Source organism: Metopolophium dirhodum, chromosome 2 (genome assembly GCF_019925205.1).
Source record: "Metopolophium dirhodum isolate CAU chromosome 2, ASM1992520v1, whole genome shotgun sequence".
Taxonomy (NCBI): domain Eukaryota; kingdom Metazoa; phylum Arthropoda; class Insecta; order Hemiptera; family Aphididae; genus Metopolophium; species Metopolophium dirhodum.
In genome coordinates, this window is record NC_083561.1 from 4,941,889 (window position 1) to 4,967,392 (window position 25,504).

The 25,504-nt window shown below is 28.6% G+C and overlaps 1 protein-coding gene across 3 annotated transcripts; it reads right to left on the minus strand.

Moving 5' to 3' along the window:
* Positions 1-1,019: 1,019 nt before the first annotated feature.
* Positions 1,020-23,848, minus strand: LOC132938709 (kelch-like protein 20). Of its 3 annotated transcripts, none has more exons than XM_061005707.1 (16): positions 23,390-23,845; positions 20,236-20,322; positions 18,698-18,894; positions 18,303-18,478; positions 15,740-15,833; positions 15,443-15,599; positions 12,226-12,329; positions 11,642-11,715; positions 7,891-7,984; positions 7,113-7,269; positions 5,889-6,004; positions 5,218-5,378; positions 4,816-4,933; positions 3,467-3,586; positions 1,790-2,027; positions 1,022-1,477 (listed from the first exon to the last, which is right to left on the minus strand). In XM_061005707.1, exons 3-16 carry the CDS (start codon positions 18,827-18,829, stop codon positions 1,266-1,268), a joined length of 1,953 nt encoding a protein of 650 aa, XP_060861690.1. In that variant the 5' UTR covers positions 18,830-18,894; positions 20,236-20,322; positions 23,390-23,845; the 3' UTR covers positions 1,022-1,265. The 3 variants fall into 3 exon arrangements, with proteins under 3 accessions (XP_060861689.1, XP_060861690.1, XP_060861688.1); XM_061005705.1 differs by having other exon boundaries at positions 18,698-18,926; XM_061005706.1 differs by lacking the exon at positions 3,467-3,586 and having other exon boundaries at positions 1,020-1,477; positions 18,698-18,926; positions 23,390-23,848.
* Between the last annotated feature and the right edge of the window lie 1,656 nt (positions 23,849-25,504).

A 25,504-nucleotide genomic window follows, 5' to 3' on the forward strand; every position in this document is an offset into this window, starting at 1 on the left:
GTTCATGTGCTATGTACTTATGTATATTATGCTTGTGACTTTCCATACTTAACCAGTTAATCATAATTTAGGGCGCCGCATCCGATAGCATACAGGGGAGTATTACAAAATTAGCCGTTGGTGTCATATGTTCAATATTTTTTTGTTAAACTAGAAGTTTCTAAAAAATAATTTGTTTTTCATTAAATCTATATGAAATGTGCATAATACAAATGTCCTTAAACCTAAAATATGCGAATTCGTACAAAAAATAAATGAAAATTATCTTTTCATTACTTTAACAGACTTTAACAGATTCTTCTTTGGATAGAAAGAGACGGACAATTCAGGAATAGATGCTGGAAATCGCAGTAATCCCCACCGGAGTTGGGTAGTGGACAATACGAACTACTGTTGAGTCCCATTTTAAATGAGTGGTGTGGAGCATACATAGGCTGTGACCAGTGCGTAATCTGGTGTGTTTGTTCATGGCAGCGGGGTTAATCTTTAAGGATTGAAACCATGGTTGAATGGGAATACTTTTAAATAGTGATCTATAACCAAAAGCATATAGAAATCTGGTAGGGTATCCCATTCCAGCTTCCATATAGCTCCTGTATGGATGTGCTTAAAGTATGTCATTAAATAAAAATAATATTAATTAAACTTCCCGGCTACCGTAAATAATAATAATAGTATAAATATAATATAAAATATCCTTGGCTGACAACCTTCTCTGCTCAGAATCGTTTTTCGTATATAATATTACAATGATATTATATCATTGAATTCCAATTTAACACCATCCATTACTGTGACCCTCTTTTAACCTACTATACAGCAGAGCGACATCCACTTACCCGATTTTTTTGTTGTTATTTATATGAAAATCTTGTGTATTATAATTAAATACACAATTGGATCATATTCCTTAATTTGGAACAATAGGTGTTATTTATTATAAACCGGTAGAACTTATATAATTATATAATTTTCCTTTTTCAATAAAATTAATATTTTAGCTCTAAGAATTAGAATCTTTTTTTAAATAAGATATATTTATATTTGATAGTAAAATATTTTTATTAACATACAACTATTTTGTTTTACAATTAAAGATAAAAATATGTAAATGTTCCCTTTCTATATGAAAAAAAAAACCATTCATTTCTTTACTGGAATAATGTTTCAAAATATTCTTTAGATTTGTACTTTTAATATCAATTACAAATGTTAATCACTAAAAATATAAATATATTAAGTAGGTCCTACTTAAAAGTAAAACTTTAAATTTCATTACTGGAATAATATTTCAAAATATTCTTTGGATTTATACTTTTTGTATCAATTACAAATGCTTGTGTATTAGAATGTATTGAAGAATTGAGGTAGATGGCATCTTTAGTTAAAAATGTATTCGATTCAGGTTTGTAAATTTGAGTATAATTACAATTTTCGCCACCCATTAGATATAGCTCTCCTTTTAATACAATAACACCTAGAAAATAAAAGTTATATTAAAACTACCTAATGTTATTGATAAACTAAAAACCTACTATCTATTAGTAACATACATCATGAACATTTCAGTGGTGGATCCAGGGGGGAGGGCAAAGGGGGCATTGTCTGCAGTAGTGGATGCCTGTATTATTGATGTTATAAACTGTTTTTGTACTTTCCCCCATCTCAAAATTAAGTACTGAATCCACCACTAGGTAATTTCTCTTTAAATGTGTATAATTAGACACATAAAGGTTAAGTTACAATTAGTTCATTATTTATTTAATACCGGTAGTTTAAGTTGCATTACCTGGTGCTTTTGAGGTTCTGTATGAACAGTAAACACTAATCCATGTATTAGTTTGTGGATTGTGCTTTTGTAAAATAATACCATGTCCATCATTATACAGATTACAGCCACCAATTACATACAATTGGTTATTAAATGAACAAATTGAATATATATTTTTTATACCAGTTCCCAAAGAACCAATTAATTGACCAAAGTCAGTTTTTGGATCATAATAAAAAGCTTTCTCAGTGCAAACCTTAAAGTAAAAAAATATTATTCAATAATTAAAAAATATTTTTTATAATGCAACAATATGAAGTGATGGAACGGGTGGTCGGCAATTGGTCCACATTTTATCTACCTGCTGGTTGCTTCGTCTACAATATTTATTTTTATAATTTACCCGGGTATTATAACCAAAGCATATAAGCATGTATGCAAAACTCAAGGTGCAAAATCAAATTCAACGCAATAATATCGGAGGAGTTTGTAGTGACTACGGGAGTGAAACAAGGCGATGCCTTTCCCCGGTTCTATTCAACTTGGCATTGCAATCGGTTGTTAGAGAAGTATTGGAGGGTGAACCATGTGGATTAAATATAGGACAAGAAAAACAGATAATACTGACCACATACGCTGACGACATAGCTGTAATAGCGGAATCAGAAGACGACCTCAAAAGTACAACCGAAAAACTAATGGTTACGGAAAATAAGATCGGAATTGTCATCAATGAAAATAAAACCAAATTTATGATTGCATACGCCATACAGAAGAGATCATCCACAAAATACAATAACTATAAGAGACATGGCTTTTCAAAAAGTCTATAATTTTAAATATTTAGGGATAGATATAAACTCGCAGGCAGATAGTCATGAAGAGAAATTCTAGATATTCTATGATAGTCATAGAATCATAGCTGAAAATAAATGATATTTTGCATTTGCTCAACTATTTAAATCCAAAAAACTTTTAAAAAGAACAAAAATAAAATTATATGAGACCCTCGTCAGACCGATTGTTCTATATGTCTGCAGCTCATGGGCATCCACCAAGTCGGATGAGAATAAACTAATGATTTTCGAGAGGAAAATATTACGAAGAATATTTGGACCAGTGAGAAACGATGAAGGGGAATACGAAATAAGATCAAATATAGAACTTATGGCGCATTTTAACGACACCAATTTCGTGGCCACGCTCAAGATAAAATGGGCTGGTCATGTATACATATATTGAGGTTTGGTTTACCACAGCCCCCGAGAAATTAAAAAGATTGATGGCAGTTACATATTTTATAAGAACAATATTGCAAATAAAAACTGTCACTTGGACTTTTTTTTTGAAGTTCATCAATTCAGCATTTATCATTGTTATCAAAGTCGCACTGTTACAATTTTACAAACCATTACATTTAGTAAGTGACAACCTTCGATCATATGATCTAAGGTGACAACACTTTTTTTTTTAATTTCTTGACGACTGAGGATTGTGATAAATTAGACTTAAGCTAAAAAGTAAATTTAATATTATAAACATAATATTATTATGATTTTATATTTTAAATTTTAATATTCTACTTAGATTTAATTTTTGATTACAATACTATAAACAGTGATAATAAGTGAAAATCGCTGTATTTTAATTCCAACATCACAAAAATAGGTACTGTATAAAAACTATTTAACTTACACCATAAATTAAATCGGAAACTATTGCAAGTTTTAAATTAGTAGTTCCACTTATTTTAAACTTAACTTCTTGCCATTTTTCACTTTGAATATCATAATACTCAACACCATTGGTAGACATCTAAGAAAAATTTTAAGATATTATTAAGATCTTATTGTTGAGACAGTATTATAATACATAGGTTTAATATTTTTTAAATTACTTAAATAAATCTAAGTTAATGGAATATGTTAAAATTTAAAGGCAATCATTGAATTTGAAAATCGATTCTGAACAGAAACAGTCTACTTATGTATATTGTAACTAATAATAATATTGGTAAAATATTTAACTTTAAACTCTTATAATAAATTGTGCATAATATGTATTTTTAATATTTTTAAATCGCTAAAATAAAAACTTATGTGGCATCTTGTATTACGTTTTAAATGTATTTGATAAAGCATACATTTTTTTTTAATACTTGACTATTCCAAATAAGTTGTAATGAGTACCTATTAGTTACTAGTCACTTACTCATAGGCACAATTTGGGGGAGGGGGCTTAGCCTCTCCTAGTTTTATTTAAACCCCCTAAGTTTTTAAATATATTCATTCTTAAATCCACCTAATAAAAAAATTATGCGGGTCTGTATTGATTTTATAAATTTAGCCCCCCCCCCAAATCAACTGTCCACATTGATTTGCGTAAAATTTGCGTAAAACAGACCAACTAACAATCAATATAATCACTCCGCTCAGAAACTAATATTACACACAATAACAGCTGAGTGACGCTGGCACCCACATGTTTGAAATTTAGTTCAAAAACTACGATTGTTATACAATTATTGTAACCTTAATTTCAAAATGTATGTACCTCATATAACTTTTTGAATGCTTTAATTCCTTTAAATCCTAGTATTATGAATCAAATTTCTATATTATAAATTACCTAGCTATATTTTAAATGATAATTAAAAACATAAAAGGTTTTAGAAACTCTGACTTCTATGAATTAGTCCAACCCAAATGTGGTTTTTAAGTTGAGTGGCCAAATATTATATCAAAATTAGGGTGTCAACTTCACGTACGTCACATGATGCTGGCACCTGCAAAGTGATTTAGGATTTTACGAGTAGTGAGAGGGAGGAGTAAAATTTTGAAACTGTTTACAAATTTGTACAAATTGTATGACAATTACTACTTGAACTAAATTTTATACTGTGAGTGCATGCATCACACAGCTTACAATAACAAAGTTTAGTTTAAATTAATAAATAATATTTTTAATTTTTTTAGTTCTAGTATTTTTATATTATTTGAATTTAAAAGATTTAAATGTTAAAAATTGTTGTATAATATACTTACTACATAAACTCGGTCATAAAATTGTATGATACTTGAATAACAATGAACAAAATTAGGAGTACTTATAGACTTCCATGTATTATAATTGCCATCATATAATTTCACGGAGTTAACATTACTAAAATCAGATATTTATTACATAGATTAATTTATATAATATTTCATAGTCATATAATATAATGTAATTGGGCTATTTAAAACCTAATCATACTCTATTATTTAAACTTATTTTACGACAATGTAATATGATTTTCAATAATCATTGTCAATTGATATTTTATATTTAAGGAGATAAATTTAAGGCTATTTCTAATCATTAAATATGTTAACTATTGTAGTGGGTATTTCATTAAAATATATTCCTATTTCCAGTCACTTAGATTTAGTAACAAATTTACTTACTCATCACTGTAACTTATACTAAAGATTCTACCATCTTTTAATATTAAATTTGATGTAGTGTAGTCAGAGGGCCAAGTTAATGAACATTCATAAAAAGCATTGTTAATACTGTCAAACCACTCAATTTTTGAATAACCTGATTTCATATATAATACCATGACCTAGAAGAAATTTCAAAATGTTTATTAGCAGTTCATCATTATTATATTATATAATTTAAGCCAATAAATATTTAAATTGTATTAAACATGTTCATTGTATTATTATTCATTTATTTTGTTCATTAAATGTTAAAATGTTGTGTATTCTTTCTATTAATCTATCTTTTGTATATGTATACATTTGACGGTACATATATATAAAGCTACGTGTGTGTGGTTCATGGTTGTGATAGTTTATAGACTCAAAAATTACTCTATGAACATTTTAGAGAAATCCAGGTATATTTAGAGTTTTTCACTGAACAAACTATTTAAAAAAATTAATATTTTTGTGGATTATATGCCATATAATATATTAACTACTAGGATTAGTATAGCAACAATAACAAGTGCCATATTTTAAAATGGCTCATTTTTTCCAATTACAAGACGAAGCAATACAGAATGTTATATACTATGCTCTTTACAAATTTAGTTAATAATTACATTACAAAAATGAAAAAATATTACTTGTTTTAGATTATGATTTCTATAGTTGAAAATATTAAATTCACATTCTGATGTTTTCATAAATTCATTTTTATGAAGTGCAAGTATTCTGTATGTTTCGAATAAAATGCCCATACCTACAATATAATACTAAATGTATTAAAATAGAATATATTATAACATTCATTAAGTCAATCATCATTTAAATAGTCAAATATAAAATATTACAATTCAGTACATTTTTATGATAAAGAACAAACATAAATTTAGTAAAATTAAACAATGTTGGTGCACATATAATGTTGGCAGAAAATAACTATTATTATCATTACTATCATTATAATTATTAAATTTGATAAATCCAGTGATCGAAATGGTTAAAAAAAGTGGAGTTATTCCACCAATATATTTTGTATATTTCTCATACATAATGGCTTTTATATACAAGCAGTGGGAGTGGGTGGAGGTGAGAATACAAATATTAATACAAATATAAATTAGAATACAATTTTATATATAGTATTAATTTTTGATTTTTAGTTTGGTGTTATATATTTTAAACCTTTATTGGTATATTTATAAAAATATAAAAATATTTACTATAGTTACCAGCATATTAATGTACATACAATTTATAAAATATTAAATACTAACAGTATTCAGTATACCAATTATAAGGCGGTCATAAAAAAAAACAGGTAAGTGGATGTTGCTCTGCCAGGGCCGTATTTGAAAATGTTGCGCCCCGGGGGAACATATTTTGCCGCCCCCTTAAAAATATTTTTGGAAACTTTTGTATTTCAATGAGTTAAAAACAATCAGTAATTCAAATAGAATTTGTCGGTCAGACTTTATTTCAAAGTTATACACTTTTTCAGTCCGCAAGTTTGCAAATTTCCACCCATAGGGGTTTTTATTTATTAAATGTCTTTGTTAACAATAAAATATACCTACAGTACGTAGGTAAGTATAGGTAATTTATGATTCCACCAAATTATTAAAGATGAAAAAACTGACATTTACAAAAAAATCAAAAATGTTATTTTTGGTATTTTACTTAATAACAAAATTTTGAAGTTTTTAAGTTTTTGTAACCATAACTTTTATAGAAAATAAATTTAAAAAAAAATCAGTTCTGTTTTGAAGTTCATAATGCATGCAGGTGTCTTTTAAAAATTAATATTGTAATTTGTAACATCAAATGATTTATGACTTGTATAATACACTACAAACAAAAATACTTACATATTGAATTTGAAGACACTAGCTCTTCATGTTCAACAATATTGATTAAGTCTTTTACTTGTATTAATGGTAGACGTATTGATAGGAATAACTTAGGAAGCAATTCAGAACGATTTTTCACATCATATTTTATCCAAGAAATAGTAGCTTCATAAACCTGAAAAATTACCAAGATAAAAATAGTACACTATTCACACTTAATATTCATTATATATTTATTGTGATTAGTAAAAATGTTTGAGTCATTACATTGAGTCACATTATTTTAAAAATATTGGATATTATTAGAGGTTTGATTTGTATGTATAAAAAAAAATATATATATAATAAAAAAAAGATGAAGAATGACACACGGATAATTGATGGCAAAAGACGACCCACTAATATTCCAAGCATGTGGCATCACGCTTACAATCAAACATATCTTTGAAGAATGCAGACAGTACGAAAAACAAAGAGAGGAACTCAATATAAGCCACCTTATTGGAACAATTCTAGGTCCGAACCCAGACAACAAAATAAACACAGTAGAATTTGGGGGGAGGGGGAATTCAGCCTCCTCTAGATCGCCTTGCTATTACCTATTCACATTATTCTATGGTATGATGGTATTGACTCAGAAGTTTCATTTAAAAGAATCATTTTCCGTATACAATGATATATAATAGAATTCAAATTTAACACATTCATCACAGGGACCCATACGACTTTTAATGTACAGCACAACAGTACACAGGTACCCATTTTACATTTGTCCACCTTTTCTTTAAATACCTACTTGTAATTCTTCAGCACATAAATCATCGCTTTTAATTAGTTCCATTAATTGTTCAAATTTCAATGACATAAATTCTGGTGAATCTTTTATAAGCCTAAAAAAAGGTTTTTGTTATTAAGAAAATACAATATAATACTATATTATAGTTATTTATTTACGCAGGTACCCACTGTTTGTCTTGATAAAATATTAAAACATATTACATAATATAGTTTTATTGTAAAATGTATCATTGATTGATCTAGTTATTTGGCAAATGTATTGAAATGTTACGATATGTTTCTGAAATTGTTACCTTTTTTATTTTTATTTCATAAAATTGACATTGCAAGTTTTCTCAAACTTTCAAATTTGTTTATGTAAATTTAAACTTTTAAATCATATTATTTTGTTGAAAATAATAATATAATTAGGTAGTATTTTATACCAAGATATATTTTTTGAGGGTAAGGCTTAGGTGTGTTATTAAATTTAAGTCATATTTTATGTAATAATTAAAGTAATAATAAACATGTCCACAATGTTTTAACTCTTTAATTATACTATTTACAAAAGTGTAGCAATTTAATTTAAAATTAATGTATAATAGGTGCTACAAATGAAATTTACCTAACATGTGTTGTCACCATCAGTGGCGCCGAAGTACAAAATTAAATGTATGGCAAGGATCTCCGACAACCACCCACCCCAGCCCACCCCACAAAACCCACTAAGAAAATTTGATACCCCCTCACAGTAACACAAACAATTTTCCATCCATTTTTGTTTTATTTTTGATCAGATTTTCCTTCTTTTAGATTCTGAGCGAAGCGATGAATGTATTGATTTTACAATGATGTGTTTTTTTTTTTTTTTTATTTGTGTCTGTCATCACCTTTTAGGACAGTAAAAGTGCTTAGATTTTATTCAACAGTAATTTTTCTGATAGGAAAAAAAATCTAGTTGGTACTTTGGGGGGTCAAAAGTAAAAATTTCTCAGTAGTTTTCAAACGCGACGAGAAAAACAAAAGAAAAAAAGGTGGGTAAGTGGATGTCGCTCTGCTGTACAGTAGGTTATAAGTGGGTCACTGTAATGGATGGTGTTAAATTTGAATTTAATGATATAATATCATTGTATAAGAAAAATGATTCTGAACGAAAACGGTCAGTCAGCCTATGATATTACCAAGTACATTTGATGAAATTATTTTGAATAAAGTAATTTATATATAACCTATTTACGTGGAGCCTAAGAGCCTTGTTTTCAATCCTTAGCTATAAACGTTGAATATTTTATAAATTATAAACTACAAAATAATTATTAAATTATAAAATTGATAAATTTTGTCAAAATTTGAACTTTAAATGCTTATAAAAAAAAATTGTGCCTATGTATTTTTAATATTTTTCAACTGCTATTAGAACGATATATCAGGAGCCTTCTATTAAATTTTCAAGCTTTTTTACTCAACAGATAAAATTCTATTGATATTTATAGAAAAAAAAACTAAAAAAATTAAAAACTGATAATGTCCGTAAACAGCTCAAAAAGAATCAAAATATTTTCAAAATTTTATGGTGTATAGGAAATGCAGTTATAAACATTCAGTCAAAATTTCATGTCCCTACGGTCATTTGTTATAGAGTTACACCAAAAACCAAAATCGATTTTAACAGATTTTGCGTAAAAATTCCCGTTTTTCCTTAATTTTTCTTTTGTTTTTCACGTCGCCTTTGAAAATTACAGGGAAATTTTTACTTTTGACCCCCCAAAGTACTAACTAGAGTCATTTTCCTATCAGAAAAGTTTTTGTTGAAGAAAATCCAAGCACTTTTACTGTCCTAAAAAGTGATGACAGACACAAAAATAAAAAAAAACACACATTGTAAAATCAATACATTCATCGCTTCGCTCAGAATCTAATAAGGGAAAACGGGAATTTTTACGCAAAATCTGTTTTCGAGAAAATCGATTTTGGTTTTTGGTGCAACTCTAAAACAAATGACCGTGGGTACATGAAATTTTGACTGAATGTTTATTATAGCATTTTCTATACACCATAACATTTTCCAAATATTTTGACTTATTTTGAGCTGTTTACGGACATTTTCAGTTTCCATTTTTTTTATTTTTTTTTATATAAATATCAATAAAATGTTATCTGTTGGGTAAAAAAGCTTGAAAATTTAATAGAAGGCGCTAAGGTGATTGTTTCAAAGGCAGATGAAAAAAATTAAAAATCCTTAGTCACAGTTTTTATTTATAAGTTTTTTTTATTTAAAGTTCAAATCTTGATAAAATACGGAAAAATCACGAAAATTAGCAAATTATTTTGAGTTGAGAATTCATAAAAATTTTTCTTTTTAAATCTAAGATTTGAGCGTTTGAAATTCATATTTTTACAACATTAGATATTCACTCGATATCTCATGTAACGATTGTCTTATTTTGTTGTAATTATTAAACGTAGGACTGTAGATACTTGAAAATTTCACTGAATGTTTGAATTAGCATTTTCTATACACGATAAAATTTTGAAAATAATTTGACTCTTTTTGAGCTGTTTACGGACATTGTCAGTTTTCAATTTTTTTAGTTTTTTTCCTATAAATATCAATAAAATTGTATTTGTTGGGTAAAAAAGCGTGAAAATTTAATATAAGGCTCCTGGTATATTCTAATATATGTTCTAATAGCAGTTGAAAAATATTAAAAATACATCGGCACAATTTTTTTTTATAAGCATTTAAAGTTCAAATTTTGACAAAATTTATCAATTTTATAAGTTAATAATTATTTTGTAGTTAAAAATTTATAAAATGTTCAACGTTTATAGCTAAGGATTGAAAACAAGGCTCTTAGGCTCCACGTAAATAGGTTATATATAAATTACTTTATTCACAATAATATCATCAAATATACTTGGTAATATCATAGGCTGACTGACCGTTTTTGCTCAGAATCGTTTTTCTTATACAATGATATTATATCATTGAATTCAAATTTAACACCATCCATTACAGTGACCCACTTGTAACCTACTGTACAGCAGAGCGACATCCACTTACCCACATTTTTTTCAACCAATACATATGTAATAATATTAAAATAATAATTAATTACCTGCAACGGCTGCAACGATAGTATAAAATACAAAAATATAAACAAAATGCAACCTTTTATATTATATTATAATATTATGTATACAATATTAATATTGTTATTACTCTCAATGGGCAATATTACTTAATAATTTGTGATCCTATTCCTATTAATTTTCATAATTTTATTCTCTTATGAACCCATCCTCCAGCTAAATGTTTATATGTATTGCAGCTGCCATACATAAACACGGACTTCGACGCCACTGGTCACCGTCTTACAAACATAATACAGCTGATCCAAATTAATGTTTATTGTTTTAATATTAAAGTGATTTGACAGATCATCAAATTCAAAGGTTAGGTTTGTTTACAGACTGTTTCTCCTTCTTCATAGTTATGCATAAGACTTAAGAAAAAATACTTGACCAAAACCTATTTTATGTAAGAATATTAAACAAATGTTCATATTTTAGGATTCTACTTCTAATTAGGAAATTTAATTAACAACACTATGATATACAAACATTAAACAATATAGTGTAATAAACAATTCAATTTTATTCCACATGCACATAATACATACAGCGGGGCACAAATGGCATAAAATGACATAAATTGAATGTGTTGTTTTGTATAGAATAGATTTTAGTTAATATTAATAACTTACAAAAAATTTTCAAGTGATGAATTAATGTTATCTTTATCATGTTCGTTTCCCAAAATATTAAATGACTGTGATTTCTATAAATAAAATTTCAATTAATTATATACTTATATACTTACCTAATGATTGGAATAGATTAAAACAATATAAAACGTTATTATTTTCAATTTTGTTACTTTATTTTAGTTATTTTATTTAATTGAATATAAATACGGAATAAAACTAAACAACATACTTATGTATATCAACTATCAAAAAAAAAAAAAATTTAAATGGTTTTATGCCATAATTACAAAACAACCACAAATACACTGCCTTGTTAAAATTAATAGATATAGTAGATATTTAGCACATTAATATAGTTGAGTCGCAATCACTCGAACCTTGATAGCTAAAAAAACTTAATAACTTGAATTGTGTTTTATTTCCCTATAAATAAGTTAGATATCTTGAAAAGAATTTTTATCCCCCTTTAACTTTGAGTTATCTCGACTCGATTGTACTTTTAAAAAAAAATGATTTTTAATTAATTAATAACTTTTAAGACATTAATAAATATTTAACAGTACATTTAATTTGTATTTTACCTTGGTGAATTTGCGATGTGTAATACTATAAGCCAATACTGATTCATTATCTACTGTCTTTATTTGACGGTGAACTTTATAGGCATGAAATAAGCAACGCATACCTATAAATAAAACAAAATTTTAATTAAATTAAAAAAAACCTATTAGTAGAGGTAGTTATGTATGAGCCAGGCGCTGAACGTTGGGTCGTAGAATATGTTTTGAGAGAGAATGTTTTATGTATTCTACGTAGAGAATGGTTGATGAAATGTTAACTCTTTTACCAAGATAGATTTTTTGATTTTGTGATTTTTCCGTATTTTGTCAAAATTTGAACTTTAAATGCTTATAAATAAAAACTGTGACTAAGGATTTAAATTTTTTTCATCTGCCTTTGAAACAATAACCTAGGAGCCTTCTATTAAATATTCAAGCTTTTTACTCAACAGATACAAATTTATTGATATTTATAGAAAAAAAAACTAAAAAAAGGTGGATAAGTGGATGTCGCTCTGCTATACAGTAGGTTACAAATGGGTCACTGTAATGGATGGTGTTAAATTTGAATTCAATGATATAATATCATTGTATAAGAAAAACGATTCTGAGCGAAAACGGTCAGTCAGCCTATGATATTACCAAGTATATTTGATGATATTATTGTGAATAAAGTAATTTATATATAACCTATTTACGTGGAGCCTTGTTTTAAATTTTCAATCCTTAGGCCCGTTCTTACAGTGTCCGGTTAAAGTTAATCGACACTTAACCGGCCGAATTCTGCCGGTAATAAAATCTGTTATCAGTTGGTTAGAGGTAACCGACACTTTACCGGACATTGTAAGAACGGCCCTTAGCCATAAAAGTTAAACATTTTATACATTTTTAATCACAAAATAATTAATAAATTATAAATTTGATAAATGTTGTCAAAATTTGAACTTTAAATGCTTATAAAAAAAAATTGTGCCTATGTATTTTTAATATTTTTCAACTGCTATTAGAACGATTTATCAGTAGCCTTATATTAAATTTTTACGCTTTTTTACCCAACAAATACAATTTTATTGATATTTATAGAAAAAAAAACTAAAAAAATTGAAAACTGACAATGTCCGTAAACAGCTCAAAAAGAGTCAAAATATTTTCAAAATTCTATGGTGTATAGAAAATGCTAATATAAACATTCAGTAAAATTTTCAAGTATCTACAGTCATTTGTTTTAGAGTTACACCAAAAACCAAAATCGATTTTCTCGAAAACAGATTTTGCGTAAAAATTCCTGTTTTTCCTTAATTTTTTTTTTTGTTTTTCACGTCGCTTTTGAAAACTACTGGAAAATGTTTACTTTTGACCCCCCAAAGTACCAACTAGATTCGCTTTCCTATCAGAAAAGTTACTGTTTTTTACTGTCCTAAAAGGTGATGACAGACACAAAAATAAAAGCTTGAAAATTTAATAGAAGGCTCCTAGGTTATTGTTTCAAAGGCAGATGAAAAAAATTAAAAATCCTTAATCACAGTTTTTATTTATAAGCATTTAAAGTTCAAATTTTGACAAAATACCATACATAAAAATTTTTCTTTTTAAATCTAAGATTTGAAAATGTAATTTAAGATTACTCATAAGTTTGTCTACCTTTATCAAAAAAAAAAATTGTCTACAAGAAACTTGTAACAAATTTTAACAAATTGTCTACGAGATGTTAAGTAGGATGTGAGCCAGGAGATGAGATGGCTGATACCGAGGGAGTTAAGTGTGACAATGAGAAGTCCATGGTCAACTGAGTCAAACGCTTTTTTGAAGTCAGTAAAAATTGATTATTATTTTTGAAAAAAACGTGTATTATTCATAATTATTTTTGAAAATTCGTAGATTATTGTCTATTGACTATGTGCAATGTGTATTATTGTTATTATTTTTGACTATGATTTGAAAAAAATTGTAAAGAGTTTATTATTTAAAAAAAACGTGTGACAAAAAAAAGGTCTACAAGAAATTCAAATTAAATTTTTATGAGCATCTGAATTTTATATTTTCACATTTGATATTCACTTGATTTCTCATGTAACAATTTTCTTGTTTTATTGTAATTAAAAAACGAATGACTGTAGATACTTGGAAATTTCACTGAATGTTTATATTAGCATTTTCTAATCACCATAAAATTTTGAAAATATTTTGACTCTTTTTGAGCTGTTTACGGACATTGTCAGTTTTCAATTTTTTTAGTTTTTTTTCTATAAATATCAATAAAATTTTATTTGTTGGGTAAAAAAGCTTGAAAATTTAATATAAGGCTCCTGATATATTGTTACAGTAGCACTTGAACAGTCTTGGGTAGTATTCCGAATACTTTTAGAATACTATTTCCAAAAGTATCTTGTGATGTATTCTGAATACTTTTATAGTATGAAAATTAAATTGTTTTATTTGCATGTTATTTCTTTGCATTTGATTTAAAATTAAAATACAAAATTTATATTTTATTAGTTGGAAATTTGGAATCAATAATATCTATTAATATCATACAATATTAAAATTATAATTGGTATCGTTTCATATGTTTATCAAAAATATTTTAAAGTATTCGGAATACTTTAATAGTATTCCAAATACTTTATTCGGAATATTATATTAATCAAGTATTCGAATACATATTCGGAATACTATTTTTCATAAGTATTCGAGTATTTATTACAAATACTTTTCAAAAGTATTTTACCCAAGACTGCACTTGAAAAATATTATAAATACATAGGCACAATTTTTATTTTATAAGCATTTAAAGTTCAAATTTTGACAAAACTTATCAAATTTTAATTTTAATAATTATTTTGTAGTAAAAAATTTATAAAATGTTCATTTTTATATAGCTAAGGATTGAAAAGTATATAAATTTTTTTATTCACAATAATATCATCAAATATACTTGGTAATATCATAGGCTGACTGATCGTTTTCGCTCAGAATTGTTTTTCTTATACAATGGTATTATATCATTGAATTCAAATTTAACACCATCCATAATAGTGACCCACTTGTAACCTACAGCAGAGCGACATCCACTTACCTACTTTTTTTTATTTTTATTATTATAAATTTACTTGCGTCTACGGTTTTTGAAATATTTAAACGATGTGGTTTAAACATTTTTTGGTTGTTAATTCTTTTACAGAGGAACTCAATATTTTAAGTAAAAATAAAAAGTGTAAACAGTATAGAATTAATTTACATGTATTATCAGATTGAATGAGATCCTCTTCTTGAACAGTACTATCCAAATAATCAACTGACATTAGACATAACCGAATGGACTTAATTAACTGTGGCATGTATTTTAAACGTTTTTTTAGATCGTGTTTCAACCACATCATAGTAGATTCATAAACCTGAGAAATAGTATTTAAAAATAAAATAATATTAATCTCTTTTTATACAAAAACATAAAATACTTATTTGTCCAGGAAAATAAAAAAAAATTTAAACATTAAATTATTCTGTTTTTACAATTTAAAGTAAATTTGCATACCTCTTCTTCTTCTGCACATAAGTCATCACTCTGAATAAGTTCCATCATCAATTCAAACGAAAATGATAAAAATGTATTTGATTTAATAATGTTACTAAATAATATAATGTAATTAAAAAACGAGTAAAAATTAGGTAGGTACAAACAAAGAAAATTCAGTGACATAAATTTAATAGATTTTACTTAATATATTATAATTTAAAATAAATGGATTAATAATAAGGTTCTACTACTTCATTAGTAGATGGTAAGAAAACAAAATTATATTAGAATAAAATAGGTTATGAAACTAATGTCAACAATGTACCTATTAATCATTCAATTATACTGAAAAGTGAAAACCAGTATTGCAATATAGGTATAATACTGTAAAGGGCAAATAGATTTCAAGTATTAATATTATAATATATTAACTGAATCACTATAGATAACCTTTTAATGGATACGTCCATAGACCTTGCACTATAACGCACTCGACTGCATATAATCCCATCCATATAAGGCAATATTTTGGCAAATTAGTTAAAATTAACAAACATAACAAAATTAGCATACGAAGTGACAGTGTCATTTCTACGAAAACAACCACGCCCAAAAGACACCTGCAAGGTCCACGCACCGATCATATCAAAGGAGCCGACATCGTATATAGGAGGGCTAGAAACAGGGTACATTCAGATGTACCCATAAGCATGCGCACAGGGGGGACTGTGGCCCACCCTGCGAGACCTACCGAAATTTGTATACATAGTAATACATGATCTAAACATCACAATTTTTGATTTTTTAAATCATAAAACATTAAATAGGTAGGATAAATAACATTGATACCCAATGATAATAAATAATAATAAATTAAATGTCTTTAAAAATAAAATTGATAACATATTACCATTACAGATTGCGAAATTGTATTTATTTAAAATTTAAAACTGTGTTGACAATTAAAATATTTCTTATTTAATTTTTAAAAGATATGTATTTTCCTAGATATCGCACAGGCTTTTGACCGAGTTTGGCACCCTGGCTTACTCTTTAAATTAAAATCCTTCTTGCCTGCTCCGTACTACCTACTAATTAAATCTTATCTAAACCAACGAACATTTGTCACAAAAATTAACGGCGCCTTATCCAACTCTCAAATAGCAACTGCTGGTGTTCCCCAAGGCAGTGACATAGCTCCCTTCCTATTCAATGTCTTCACCAGTGACCTAACTCTAAACGAAAACACACTACTTGGTACGTTCGCGTATGACACTGCTATCCTTGCTACTGACAATGATCCCATGAAAATCCAAAACCACCTAACTGTGCTAAACACTTGGTTTCACGACTGGAAAATCCAAGTAAACCCATCAAAATCCTCTCAAATTACTTTCACACTTCGATCCCTAGAATGTCCCGTAACCTTTATCGGCAATGCACAAATTCCATCTTCCACACAAACTAATTATTTGGGTTTAATTCTTGACAAACGCCTTACATGGGGTCCACACTTAAAAAACAAGCGTAAAGCTCTCATTAAAAACCAAAAGAACAATATACATGGCTCTTCTAAGACCCATGTGGTGTACTATGGCATACAACTTTGGGGGTCAGCCAAACCCTCAAATACTAGAACAATTCAGGCATTTCAGTCCATTTGTCTACGTCTACTATCTGGTGCCCCTTGGTATATTACCAATGAATCACTCCATAAAGACATCTGCATTCCAACCTTAAACAACCTTGCCAAAATCACCTACAAAAAAACACACAAAACATTCAGTACTCACTCTAATCCTATAATCACCCAACTATCATCCAATCAAATTCCAGGTAATCCACCCAGGCGCCTGAAAAGGAACTGGTGTAGGGACCTACTCTCTCCTTAAATCGCTTCCCACGGGGTGTCGCCAATGGGCAACTTCCCCCTCCTGTAAATCAATTTCCATCACATTTACTTATTGTATAACTTGTAAATACAGATTGTGAATATTATGTTTTGTTCAATAAAAAAAAAGATGTATCTGTTTTTTTATCATATGAATGATTTGTGCCTTAAATAGTGGATGATTATGAGTAGGTAAATTAAAGTATGTAATATTTTAATTTTTTCTTCCATCAGAGTTCAGGTTTCTTAATCTTTATTGACTTAGCCTACCCTGCTACAAATGTCTGTGCACACGCCTATGGATGTACCATAGCCGTCGAGACCAGAACTACCTTCTCGACACACTTAGCCATAAACTACGAGACGACAATATTGTATAATTATACTATTATAATAAACAATTATTTAATTTTACTGTTCAATTGACTACAACTTCATTTTGAGCCATCATCTTTTAGCTCCCTGAAAGGGCCGCACGTAACAATATCTTTAAATGGTATAGTATGTTATGCATTGCACAAATTGATATTATTATAAAAGTAAAATAAAATTGATACAAAAATATATTTTACTATTGTTAACAACAATAAAAATAGGGTAATGACTAATGAAATATGAATGTAACAAAATATAATCATTAATCATAATAAATTAAAATCATTAATAAAATAAAATTTAAAACAAACTCACTTATAATTTTTTAGTATGTATGACAAAAATAATTCATGCAGATCTCTTATTTTATTTATATCATAAATGCTTTTTACTGTCATAAAGTTATCAATATCAATTGTTTGTTCTATATAATTTAAACATTCCTTTTTCACATCATTGAGCAATAAAAAATCTGATGCCGTTAATAAATCCTAATATTAAAATTATAAACGTAAATATGTACATTGTTATGTGTATGAACTAAATAGAAATCATGATATTTAAAACAATTAAAAATTGTTTTGTAAAACACTAAAACACATTAGGTAGGTAGTTAATAATTACCTATAGGTATATTTATACATTGCATAGGAAATATTTTAAATTAATTAATTGTACAACCAACATAATATAACTAATACACAAATTACCTGCACATTAGAATCATTTATTGTTAATTGTGATGTATATAGAAAATCCAATAATAGTTCAAGTGAATTAGGAGTGATCTCTACATTTTTTACCTCCAACAATTGAGTATCTTTGAAGTTTCCAGTAAACATTTTATTAAAATAATTACTATGAGAAGCCAGTATAACTTTGTGAGCTGCTATTTTTTTTCCTCCAACTACAAACAGCACATCACAAAATTCATTATTTCTGAAAGTAATTATAATATGTTAATGAATAAAATATAATTTAATAAATAGATAGGTACATAATAATATCATTTATAACTAATGAGTATTGATATACCAATCATGAATTAAAATATTGATGCTGAACATATCTTTGCATACTCAAAAGCTGTTAAGTCACTTTGTATCATAGTAAAATTAATGAGAAAGGTACCTAAAAATAGACTATACACTAAAAAAAGAAAAGTGAATAAACGGCAAAACTCGGTATACCCCCTCCCAATACACTACTGTGTATAAGCATATAACATACTTAGCTGTACCTACATGTTTAATTTCATTAGTTATAAAATTGAAATTAATATATGTATTTTCAAGTTTAATATTATTATCTATGACATTATATTATCATTAGTTTTAGATTCTTAGAGAAGCGAAAGAATGTATCGTATTTACAAAGATGAGTGTTTTTTTTTCTATCTATCATCATTATTTTGGGTATTAAAAATGCTCTAAATTTCAAGATCAGCATCTCAGGTCGAAATTGAAAATTCCAAGTTGTTTTAGAAATCGTCAAAAAAAAACAACAAAAAGTGGTAATTTTTACAAAAAACTAATTTTTGAAAAAATGGAATTTATTTTTTGGTATAACTCAAAACTGTAGACCCTTAACATTTTTACCAAATATTTATATTAGCATTTTCCACATAATATGGTGACAATTTCGAAATATTTTGACTCTTTTTGAGCTAGTTATAGCGCCTTGGGAAATATTTTGAATTTTACAAATTGTATTAAATTATTCTCGATAAAAAGTTTGTCACTTGATAAAAAAGCTTGGCAATTTAATGCAAGGTTCCTTATAAGTTTTATCAATAGAAATTCAAAAATATTAAATGTACATAGGCATGATTATTTTTTATATGCATTTAAGTACAAATTTTCAAACTATTTTTCAGTTTGAAATTCTTAAGAGGTTTTTTTTCATAGCTAACATTAGACATTTTAATAGAAAGTTCCTAACAACTTTTTCCAATTTTATTAAACAGTCAAATCATCATTATTCATTAGTTGTATTATTGTCTTTATTATACAACATTTCTCTAAAAGTTTCTTTGAAACTTAAGAAGGTATATTTTTGTTTAGTGGACACAGATTTCCTAACTACATCGATGATACATTTTGAATGACACCTTGTACACAAAAAAAACCATGATTGTAAAATCAATATAAAATTAGTTTAAAAATAGTTATTGATGTGGAGCTAATCAAGTATGTGTATTATAATTTAAAGGTATTATTATTAAAGCTTGTGTAATTATAATTATTACCTCCGCATGGTATTTAATACATCATATGATAATGAAAAACGTTTTTCGGCGCAGAAATTGGTCTGCCTAGGCTCTTGATCAGACATACTAAAATAAACAGGTAAAAACGAGATTAAAAACATAATATTATAAATAATATTTACCAATTTTACTAAAAACAAAATAAATCTGTTGAAGACATTAAATTTTATGATGATTCATTAAATTCGTGTAAGACTGAGAATTCTCAGGTAGACTTTATATCAGGGGTTGGCAACCTTTTTATAGGAGAGCAATTTTTCTAAAAATGTACAAAACCATTAATGTTCAATGAGCCTCATTAGCATGAACAACCTATAGTATTATTTTGTCATTATTGTCTATACCAATGTGTCATTATTGGGGTAGGTAAGACTATAACTTATATTATAAATGACAATATAATAAAAAAGTCTGGTACTGGTTTAGTTGACACCCGTCAGCCCACGTATTATCTTGCCACTCATGTTTAGTTGACGCCCTTTTATTCATCGTATTTTCGATGTGCTAATCATCTTTTATACAATTTATACTGCAGTATTTAAAAATAATGGGTTAAGCAATGGGTTTTTGGTGGCATTGGCATATTATGTCGTGAGAACAATAAATTAATGCTTCGTTGTATGTGTACCCGATCGGTCGGAAAATACGTTATTATAGTTATTACCAATAATTTGTGATCGTATACGAGCGTTGGATCGACCATTTTATAAGATTCCTGGCAATCCTATAATAATATCCAAAAAATCGGAGATTATATTCACTCGAAAGTAAACCACAAATATAATTTTGTCGATTCTATAAGTGGAGTTCATACCCAGGGCGTTGAGAGGATGTGTGTAAGTGCTAAATGGGCAAACAAGAAACGAAGAGAGACTAAGAGAAACTTCCTCGATTCATATTTGGCAGAGTATACGAGGCGAAGTAAATTAAACGGACGCGAAACGCGATCCGTTTGAGGAAATACTGAAAGATATATCCTAATTTTGGCCATCTACATAAGTTTGTCTATTTTTAATTTTAACTATTATTTTATAATATTATTCATAAATATAATCGTTCATACTTTTGTATTTAATGTTTTATTATTATTATTATTTTTATATACTGCACTACTGCAGTGTAAATTGTATAAAAGATGATTAGCAAATCGAAAATACGATAAATATAAAGCCTTTCAAGCGGACGTCAACTAAACCAGTAGGTACCAAAAGTCTTATATTAAAGAAATATTTGTTTCAATTATTACAAATAATGTACTTATTGAAGAAATGCGATAATTTTGTAATAAAAATAGTATATAAAGAAAAAAATCTCGATGCTGCTGCGTATCCTAAAACGCCGCTCGCTGTTCTATATTATTAAACATAAGTATGTAGAGTTTTTAGTATAATAATGCTTTAATAATGTATATCTGAAGTAAAAGCAGCATGTAGGTATGCTATTTTTGACACTCCTTGTAACTATTTCAATGTTTATTTTAAAAATTAAGTTGATTACGGATTATTAACAAAGTACAATGTGTGAAGAATGATAAGTGGCATTAGATTTTTAGCTTGGCATTGAAAATGTTAAACAAAAGATCACGTAAATTGAAATTATGAAAAATAAATAAATAATTTTGCGGAAATTAAGGCACACAAATTAAATTGTAATTGAATATTAATATAGGTATTATTTAATTTATCAATTATAATTTATATGAATTATGTACACAATTTTATATTTTGTATGTTATTTTTATTAATTTTCTATGTAGGTACCTACTAAATTTAAATTTAAAAAATATATATCCCTGGAATATAGTTAGGTGATACTGATTTGTACGATTTTGTTATTTTTGAATAGGTAGAAATACTTATTTAAAATTTAAATATAAGTAATAAGTACTAAAATACAAGTACCTACCCAGGGGCGGACTTACCATTTTTCCGCCCCTAGGCACTACAACACTAGCGTCCCGTACATTGGCGTGCTCCCATGTTTATTCTTAAATATTGTAATTGATGTTTTCTTATAGGTAGCCCGGAACATGATATAAACAACATGGTATGATCGCAAAATTCCACATTTGGTTCAAGTCCACGCAATACGTCACTTGCTTACCCGTATTTATCATAATATTGTCATTAAATTATTACTACTCTATACACTACTCTACGTCACGTGCTTACCGAAGTATCTGACATTCTGACCATCAAAAAGTTACGACCATACCTTGTTTTTATATCATGGGCCAGGAAGGTACTGAATACTGATTAAAGTGGTGACTGGTGAGCACTCTAGTCTCTATAATCGTAATGGATTAGCAGATTTCTGAGCAGTATGCACTATCCAGAAGACGGGCGTCGTCGCAATGTTTATTATTATTAATTACTTTATCAAGACATCTGATTTCCAGAATTAATTTCAGTATTCTAAGAATAGACTAGTTTGGTGGCCGCGCCCGCTCATTGCGGTGCCGGGTGCGGGGTGAGGCGGGTCATAATATCAAATAATTTACTTGCCAAGCACTGTGCGAGTTGTACCCCTCCCCCCCATCTAGCTATAGTAAAGCGGCTACATACCATGTACCCGGCGGCCCGAGACAGTACATAATATTTTGACTCATAGATAATATTATAATCTTATATTATTATCTATGATTTGACTGCCTTGGCTGGCGTTTTGCGCATTCGCCATTCACAGTATTGTATGTGTTTACGCCGCACACCCGTATACCACCTCCCATGCATTAACTGCCTCGTCGAGTGTCGATGTCGAACCTCTAGCGGTGGCAAACGGCAAGGTTATTATAGCTTATAAATTAAAATACTGCGACGTGACTACGTGAGCCATTCTCCAGTTTCATGCAAGTTGTATACAAAAAAAAATTAATATAAATTCAGGTAAATATATTTATGAAATTATGAAAAACTAAAAAGTAAAAATTAACTAAAAAATTGCGCCCTAGGCACGTGCCTTGGTGGCCTATGGGTAAATCCGCCCCTGTACCTACCTATATAACATATATTACATAGAATTAAAAGGTGTTAAAGGGGACTATTATTTGGATAACTATAATAAATAGGTTAGGTTAAGTAGATGTGAGGTGAGCGGTGATATAGGTAAATTTAAACATTACGTAGGTACTTACATGTAAAACTAGTAGATTACCACCATATACTATGTAGTACACTGGTTTGCTTGTGCAGAAAACAAATTAATAGCAACTGGTACTTCACGTCTTCACATATAATATTAGGCACTTGTTTTCCTAGTATGGCTCCTACAGTATAGCAGTGTTAAGGACAGAGCAAATATATGAATAAAGTAACTTAAAACTTTTTAGAATAACGTTTTAAGTGATTGGTTTCCGTAATCTGTAATTAAGTATGCACTAATACGTAGCACGAATATTGATATTATAAAACAAAAAGTGCTAGTGATTGTAGGAACTTGGAACTATACTGGACGGCACTACGGTAGTCGCAACTCGGCACTCACCAGACTGCTGCAAGTGCTGCTTAGTATACCCGTCTACGGTCTGCTGTATGCCAGTATAGTGTATACTACGTAGTACGTCGGGACTAGGGAATAAGAACGTACCCGGGCGGCGGACCAGAACAGGCTCACTGCGCAGGTCGGGCTTATCACTACAACTATAATATTATGTTTATGACTATGACAAGGTTGAGGGTGGGGAGCCGGCCTCCGCCTGCGCGACGAGGTACGTTCTTATCCCGGACACGAGAGGGAGTGCGGGCTGATGAGTGGCACGACTGCGCGGGAGCCCGAGAGTGCATCAACACAGAGACCATAGATATTAAGTACAGTGAAAACTCTTTATAACGAAACTCTTTACAACGAAAAACTCTATATAACGTAAACATTACATAATAATGGTTGGTTTGCTATATAACCCATTAGACAATTCATTCTCTATAACGTATTAGTCACTCACAATAACGAAACAATATTTTATGTTTCCTAATACAATTTACGTGTTATCGTATCTATTACATATATAAACTATAAAAATAATCGGCAATAATGCCGACATTTCCGGAATTACATTCTTTCATTATCTACTTTTAATATCGTTATTATCGATATTTAGCACAACCTGACGAAGTCGTAATACCAAGTATTCAACAAGCACTTGATGCGGCTAAATTATTAGAAAAGTACTTATTGTTTCATGAAGATGATCCAAAGTTATCCCAAAACATGGGAGAAATTCATAGAAAAATACAAAAACAGTATTGGCAAAATAAAAAAGTCCAAACTAAGATGACAGACTATTTTAAATAAAGTATAAATATGTATAGTATAAAAATTAAATTATATTTAATAAGTATGTATAATAATAATAATAATTTAATATAATACGTAAATATATATAAAATAATGTAAACATAATGATGTGTTTGATATATAATATTACATAGGTACATACCTTTATACATAAATAATTAAAATTTTGTTTTTTTTTAAACCCTTTCTATTACGAAAACTCTCTATAACGAAAGAAATCTCTTGGTCCCTTCAGATTCGTTATAAAGAGTTTTCACTGTATAATATGCCCGAGACCAAGATATAACAATATTGTTATATAATCATGCCTGAGACGCTTTGTCGTCAAAGTGCTAAACCTACTGGCCACCGCCCACGGACTAGATATAAAATATAAATAGACTATCTTAGTTATGGCTAATGGCTATTAGTAATCAACTACCTATCTATTTTGTATTTTTGCCATGTGCTATAATCACAGATATATTATAGATTAAAACAATTTAAATAGTGTAGAAATGTAGAATATTGTAGATTTAAGCTCATGCACAATATGTAACACGAGTGTATACTGTATATACATACAAGTGGCGTATTTAGGTTTTTGTCATAAGGGGGGGGGGGCATATGATTTTATTCAGTGGCCGCGCTTTGAAAGCTAAAGGCCTTAAGGTGGGTCCACACTTGAGCAAAATTACATTGTTTAAAAATTTGCGCCAACGGATAGCGTGCGTGCCGCACACCAAATCTTACGTGACGCACAACTAGTGTGGACGCGGCTTAAGTTAGGACTCCGAAAAATGTTGCAAAGTCTATGCATCCATCTTATGGGGGGGGGGATTTATACCCTCCGTAAATACGCCACTGATACGTACCCATTTGTATTACCAATGTTCCTAGTGACGCTGACGTAAACTGAAAATATAAAGGAATTGTTTAAACTATATTATGATAGAGATAAACTATCAGAATTCTC

What these genes read in the sequence shown, in the direction of transcription:
- LOC132938709 (XM_061005705.1), bottom strand. Translation starts at nt 20,321, where the DNA reads ATGTCTGATCAAGAGCCTAGGCAGACCAATTTCTGCGCCGAAAAACGT. An exon ending in AGTATAAGTTACAGTGATGA is followed by an intron (nt 4,934 to 5,217) that starts GTAAGTAAATTT and finishes ATCTGATTTTAG; the next exon opens with TAATGTTAACTCCGTGAAAT. An exon ending in TTTATGACCGAGTTTATGTA is followed by an intron (nt 3,587 to 4,815) that starts GTAAGTATATTA and finishes AATTTTTCTTAG; the next exon opens with ATGTCTACCAATGGTGTTGA.